At 37.5% G+C, this 7,233-nt stretch overlaps 1 protein-coding gene across 1 annotated transcript; it reads left to right on the top strand.

Annotated features, from left to right (window-relative positions):
- The first annotated feature begins 574 nt into the window (after positions 1-574).
- Positions 575-6,734, top strand: LOC145595723 (uncharacterized). The gene is made up of 12 exons (XM_081652138.1): positions 575-742; positions 835-962; positions 1,071-1,133; positions 1,704-1,825; positions 2,080-2,189; positions 2,284-3,091; positions 3,991-4,722; positions 4,898-5,119; positions 5,231-5,326; positions 5,453-5,647; positions 5,735-5,848; positions 6,180-6,734. Exons 1-12 carry the CDS (start codon positions 642-644, stop codon positions 6,438-6,440), a joined length of 2,952 nt encoding a protein of 983 aa, XP_081508264.1. The 5' UTR covers positions 575-641; the 3' UTR covers positions 6,441-6,734.
- The last annotated feature ends 499 nt before the right edge of the window (positions 6,735-7,233 follow it).

Genomic DNA, 7,233 nt, shown 5'->3' with positions numbered 1-7,233 from the left:
CTGTTTTTGTTACAGAAGCTACAACTCTTCAAAAAGGCATCCTTCTTGCTCTTCAACAAGGGATTCAACATTTAGTCATCGAAGGGGATTATCTCCTAGTAATCAACGCAAATCGATCACATGCATCATCGTCGACATCCTCAATCTTCTTCAAAGGTTTCAGCATTGAGATATTAACCATGTTTACAGAGAAGCAAACAGAGCAGCAGATTGGACCGCGAATGTAGGTCATCTTGTTAGTGATAACATGGATATTACTCTTTGTATTTCTTCATCTTTGTACCCTATTATTTCCTCTGATGCATTAGGAATTCCCCTGGTGAGAAGGGGTTCCTAATGATTTATTTTTCTAACCCTTACAAAAAAAAAAAAAAAAAAAAAAAATACTACATTAAATAATTTAACGATCAATACAACTCCGATTAGCAGGCTCGACACTTTGAGAATCGAGGGAGATTAAGTTTTCCCTTTCATCTCATGTGCACCCCATAAAATATCATAATTTGATGCTCCGTATAACAACACCAGCTGAAAAACAACTCTCAAACATCTCTCCTTCAGAGTGTTACACTGTTACCCCAATCAGATCTCTACCTCTATTTTCTCTCTCCTCGAGAGCTTTCAACGCTCAGCTACTCGCCATGGCAATGGCGATTAGGGTTTCTCTTCTCTTCTTCCTCTTCCTCTCTTCCTCCTTACTCGTTTTCTCTCTCTACGAAGATCAAGCAGGTCTCGCTGACTGGTAATTTTGATTTCTCTTTCCTAATTCAATTCAGTTTTCATCTTGTTTCAATTTTGTTGAATTTCATGGTGTTTTTCTCGAATTCATCGCAGGCATCAGCAATACTTAGGGAAAGTTAAGCAAGCAGTTTTTCATACTCCGAAAGCGGGGAGGAAGAGGCTTGTGGTTTCCACTGAGGAGAGTGTTGTTGCATCTCTTGATCTTCGCCGCGGCGAGATTTGTAAGTTGTTTGATTGTTAGGAATTGATTGAATTGTGATTTTGTATTGAATGCTGGAAATTTTGATTTTGATTTTGATTTTGATGTTGATTGGTGATTTTGTTGATAGTTTGGAGGCATGTGCTTGGGGAGAATGATCGAATTGATCACATTGATATCGCTCTTGGGAAATGTAAGTGTTTCGCCGTTGTATTCGATTCGGTTGAGCTTTTTTGTGATGCAATTTCTGTATTATTAGTTGCGAATTGGTTGATTGAAATTGCGATTTAATTGGAGATTTTTGAGTTTTATGATGTTCACTATTGTATTTATAATGTAGAAATGTGCAATGAGTTAACTAGAAGATATCTTAAACCCTGTACTAAGTGGTTTTGTGATCGAACCATGAATTTACTGTGCTGTAGATGTTGACTTTAAACTTCCTGTCTTTTAGGCTGAATTTTAGGGTTTATTATTTTGGAATCCTAGTTTGTATATTTGTAATTGTAAGTGGTCAGATTATGCAACCTTTTTCATTTTTTCAGAGATGATCGGCGCATTATAGAGAGTAAACTGAGTACTGGACTCTCTTAGTCCATTCTCTGAGATGGGTTGAGTGTTTACTTTTTCTGATGGCCGACAATGAATGTATAATTAGTAAAACACCATCGAAAAAAAATCTAGGAAGATTGTATTGTGTTACTGAAATCAAACAGGAACCTCTTTCGTTAACATATGTATTTCTGTTTTTATTTTTGTTCAGATGTGATTACACTCTCATCAAAGGGAAGTATCATTAGAGCATGGAATCTTCCCGATGGGCAGATGGTGTGGGAGTCATTCCTTGTTGGCAAGAAACCCTCAGAATCTTCATTGTTGACAGTGGTTGGTCATACCATTCCCTCAATGAATAATGCTGTAGATATATCTTCTGCTGTCTGTCCATTGTTCTTGATTTTCTAGCTTAATGATCTTGGCTTAAATAAATATGAAATTCTAGTAACATCAAAGTTTCTCCATTTCGTGTAGCATTTCGATTGGTTTTGTTCATCTTAACTACCCCAAACAATTTGGTATTTTTGCACAAGAACATATCATATAGCCATGTAATACTATTTTTACTTGGTTCTGTCATGCAGACTGATTTGAAGGTGGAGCGTGATAATTTAATCCTTGTTTATAGTAATGATTGCCTTCATGCAATTTCAAGTGTAGATGGTGCAGCCCTCTGGAATATTGAACTTGAAAGGTTGAATTGTTTATCTAGTTTAGTTTCTATGCCTTAACTGTCCAAAAGCTTATGTCCTTAACTGTATATTTTATATGCCAATTTTTCTTGCCAGTGTGGAGCTTCAACAATTAATCAAGCCGGTTAGTGGCGATGTCATGTATGCTGTAGGAATTTCAGGCTCCTCTAAGCTACATGCCTATGGAATCAATATCAAGACCGGTGAGTTACTCAATCAAGATGTTGTAGACTTTCCTGGTGGACTCTCTGGTGAAATATCTCTCGTCTCTAGTGAAATCTTAGTAGCTCTGGATGCAAGTCGCACAGAACTGGTACTAATAAGCTTAAAAGATGGGAAAATCAGTTTCCAGAAGACAAATATTCATGATCTTGTTCCTGAATTTTCTGGGGAAGCGGCTTTGTTACCCGTTAACCTGGAAGGGATATTTGCTGTAAAGTGCAACTCTTATATAGTATTCTTGAGAGTCAATGACCAAAGCAAGCTTGAGGTTGTGGACAAAATTGAGGATTCTTCTGCTGTTAGTGGTGCTCTTTCATTCAAAGAAGATCAACTAGCTTTTGGAATTGTTCAACAAGGGGGTAGTCAAATTCATCTCACAGTGAAGCTTGGTAATGATTATAGTACCGATATTTTGAAAGAAACCATCCAGATTGATCCTAATCGAGGGACTGTTCAGAAGGTTTTCATTAATAATTACATCCGTACCGACAGATCTTATGGGTTTAGGGCATTAGTTGTTATGGAAGATCACTCTGTATCATTATTGCAACAAGGTAATATTGTTTGGAGTAGGGAAGATGGGCTTGCTTCAATTGTAGATGTCACAACTTCAGAACTACCCCTAGAAAAGAAAGGTGTGTCAGTTGCCAAAGTCGAGCAGGGTCTTCTTGAGTGGCTGAAGGTATGCAATTCATTGTAGGTTTATTTTTATACTTGAGAGCTAGGTGCAGCAGTAATTAAATAGCTGTGTGATTTAATCTTGTAAATGGTCATTGCATATAAAATCATTCCAGGGTTTAGTCTTTATTGCTTTTGCACTGCTGTTAATTCTACAATACTACAATTGTCTTGTGCTGCATGGTTGAATTACTTTGCTTTAAATGACTTATTTTGACATTAATTCACTCAGTAATCAGATCACATAAGTTTTATTTCTATTAGATTGTCTTCCTAATTTTTTTTTTCTTTTTGGGGAGGGGGGGGGGGGGGGGGGGGGTTGGCGGCGGGGGTGGAATGGTGTCTACATGAAAAGTGCTGGCTCTAGACCTCTACTCTCGCTCTCTCTCTCTCTTTTTTTCTTGGCACAGTTGTGGGATAAGGTTTAAAAAAAAAAACACATGAACTCCCTTTTGTATTCTTTGGTACTTTTTCTGTGAAGCTATTCTAAGTAATTATGGATTTAAGCTGTTCCTTGTTTGCCAGCTCTCTCTTACATGGTTCTAGTATCCACACCCTTGCAGACAACGAAAGTGGGAAGATTACAACTTCCACTTCAAAAAGTGACCCTCCCCTTAACTCCCCCTTCTCAAAAGTGAGTATATTATGAATGACGGTATTTTGAGAAAATGATTGTCTAATATATCTTCTTCCTCCTAAAGAGAAGCCTTTGTGAATGAAGGGCTTTTATCTTTGATTTGAAAGTGGACTTTAAGAAATTTGTATGCTATTTATTGTTCTCATCAACCAACTTGCCAGGAGACTTCATTGGCTTTCTGTTGTTCTGGAATTCTTGCGGCAGGCAAGTGTTATTTGGAATTTTCTACATTTGTGCTATTTAGCTGATTAACTTACATGACACAGGGACACATGTTGAAGCTTAAAGGTACTCTGATGCTTGCAAGCCCTGAAGATATGGTTGCCATCCAGGCATTGAGGTTACAAAATTCTGAGAAAAGCAAATTGACCCGAGATCATAATGGTTTCAGGAAGTTGCTAATAGTGCTGACTAAATCTGGGAAAGTTTATGCATTGCACACTGGAGATGGAAGAGTTGTTTGGTCTACATTTCTGCCTAACTTGCGCAAGTCTGATACATGTGAAAATCCTGTAGCACTTAATTTGTACCAGTGGCAGGTTCCTCATCATCATGCTATGGATGAGAATCCAGCTGTTCTTGTTGTTGGCCGCTGTGGGAATGGAATTGATGCACCTGGCATTCTTTCAATTGTTGATACCTACTCAGGAAAGGAGCTTAGCTCTCTGAGCTTGACTCATTCTGTTGTTGATGTCATTCCATTGCCGTTTGCTGATTCAACAGAAAAGCGTCTTCATTTAATAGTTGATGTAGATAGAAATCTGCATTTATACCCTAAAACTCCTGAAGCTGCTGCCATATTTGAGCGTGAGTATATTAATGTGTACTGGTATTCTGTTGATGCTGAAAATAACATGTTAAGAGGACATGGATTAAAGAGCAAATGTATGAGCGAGATAGCTGATGAATTTTGCTTCAGTTCAAGGGATTTGTGGTCAATTGTATTCCCTTCAGACTCGGAAAAGATAATTGCTACCGCTGCTAGGAAAGCAAATGAGGTATGGTTTTCATATACATATTCTTTTTTGATGGGAAGGAGGGGGTTGAATGTTGGTTTGATCTTTGTAGGATTTTTTTTTTTTTTTTTTTTTTTTTTTTTTTTTTTTTTTTGGTAAACGTATATTGTGTTGCTCGTCTAATATGGGATTCCAAAAAATGTTTGCTCTTCTGTAGGCGGTACACACTCAAGCTAAAGTAATGGCAGATCGAAATGTGCTGTTCAAATATATTTCCAAAAATTTGTTATTTGTTGCTACTGTTGCACCCAAAGGTGCTGGTGAAATTGGATCAGTGACCCCAGATGAGTCATGGTTGGTTGTGTACCTTATAGATACCGTGACTGGGCGGATATTACATCGCGTGACTCATCATGGTTCACAGGGTCCTGTCCGTGCAGTAAGTTGTTTGTAGATTTTCTCCTCTCCTCTATGACATTAACTCTCTTAGTAATTTTAAACATCTGTTCTTATATGCCTTTTTTTTTTTTTTTGCTGTATCCTCTTGAAGGTTTTCAGTGAGAACTGGGTTGTCTACCACTATTTTAATCTCAGGGCCAACCGATATGAAATGTCAGTGATTGAGATCTATGATCAATCCCGAGCGGTATTATTTTGAACTTTATAAGTACTTTATTAGTGAACTTTATAAGTACTTTTCTGTATATGCAATTTCAATCGACTTATATGAGCGATACGACCCATTCATGTTTTCTGATATTCTTATATTCAGGACATCAAGAATGTTTGGAAGCTCATCCTTGGGAAGCATAATCTTACTTCACCAGTTTCATCGTACTCTAGACCAGAAGTTATGACAAAATCGCAAACTTATTTTTTCACCCATTCTGTGAAGACAGTATCCGTAACATTGACTGCAAAAGGAATAACATCAAAACAACTTCTAATAGGAACTGTTGGCGATCAGGTTAGGCTCGGTATTATGTGTTATTAAGGCTCCTTTAACAACTGCTGTGTAGCTAATTATAATAATTTTCTGCTATATCTTCAATAGGTTTTGGCTCTTGACAAGCGCTTTCTTGACCCTCGTCGGTCTGCAAAGCCAACCCCAACTGAATTGGAAGATGGAATTATACCCCTTACAGATGCGTTGCCGATCAATCCACAGGTATATTATTGGCAATTGGTTGATTGCATTTTTATTTTTGCAATATAGTATACCACATTGATTCATGAAGCTCCATTCTCTTTAGATGTGTGTTTGGATTGAGAATTTGGAGGGAAGGGACTGGGGAAATAAAGAAGGCAATAGACAAGAACTTCATTTTCCTTCCCCAATCTGCTGATGCTCTCAAAAAGCCTCAATGCCCTCAAACTCATATAACTATTAGGATTTAATTGCAGGAGCCTTTTGTAGTGTATCTGTCCCATTTTTGGTAGTCATTTACTATGAGATATATATCGGGTTTTCTCATGTATCTTTAAATGCTGTTTTGCAGTCTTATGTGACACATGCACTCAAAGTGGAAGGTCTTAGAGGCATAATTTCTGTACCTGCCAAGCTAGAGTCCACTACCCTCGTCTTTGCATATGGAGCTGATTTGTATTTAACCCGACTTGCTCCCTCAAAAACTTATGACTCTCTGACAGACGAGTTCAGCTATGCATTACTTCTCTTAACCATAGTTGTGCTTGTGGCAGCAATCTTTGTCACCTGGATCATGTCTGAGCGAAAAGACTTGAGAGATAAGTGGAGGTGATTTCCCCATGTCACACTTTTTACATTTTGCATTCTTTAAACAGCATTTTCTCCTGTAACTTTTAACAAATTTTGTAGAATTATTTTCTCGAGGTAGCCCATTGTCGTTGTAAATCTAGAAGCACTGGAGGGTATTTTCACATTATAAGTTTTTACTCACACAGTTGAACCAAATTGTAGTTAGAATCACTCTCTTGTTTTTGACATCAAATTTCATTAGTTGACACTAGCTAGAGTTTATCCTATGTTTACAATATGCAATGATGAATGTGAAATGCTCTCTTTTCGGTTGCCATTATCTTGTTGTAGCAATTTGCTTAATAGTTGGCTAATCTTGTAGTTCAAGGCTGTCTAGCAATTATGATATGGAGTACTTCGTATATGATTTTATTAGCTAATTAAGGATTACTGTAATTGTGAACTTATGGGCTAATACAGAGTATATGATTTGTCCTGTCAATGTCATTCTATAAAATGTTTGGTTGGATTTGTTGATTGGGTTTAAATTGACATATCATGACATGATTTTTTGTGTGGAGTATCTTTATTCAGTTTTGCAAGCAACTTTGACTAGTCGAATGCAAGCTCCTTTCAATTCCCAAAATTAGCATACCTTTGTAAAATTCCATACCATTTACCCAAAACTCTGCTCCATTACCATCTCAACCTTTGAACTGTTTGGCCCAGTGCGGTGCCCCATCTCTCATTATCAAGCACAACCTTAGAATGGCACCTTGTGAAAAGGACGGTAAGGTGTATGCCTTATTCAAAGGCGGTACATCTTCTGTGGCGAT

The sequence above is a fragment of the Chenopodium album genome, chromosome 19 (genome assembly GCF_948465745.1).
Source record: "Chenopodium album chromosome 19, dcCheAlbu1.1, whole genome shotgun sequence".
Taxonomy (NCBI): Eukaryota; Viridiplantae; Streptophyta; class Magnoliopsida; order Caryophyllales; family Amaranthaceae; genus Chenopodium; species Chenopodium album.
The sequence above is the reverse complement of the archived record's forward strand: the minus strand, read 5'-3'. Positions and strand labels throughout refer to the sequence as shown.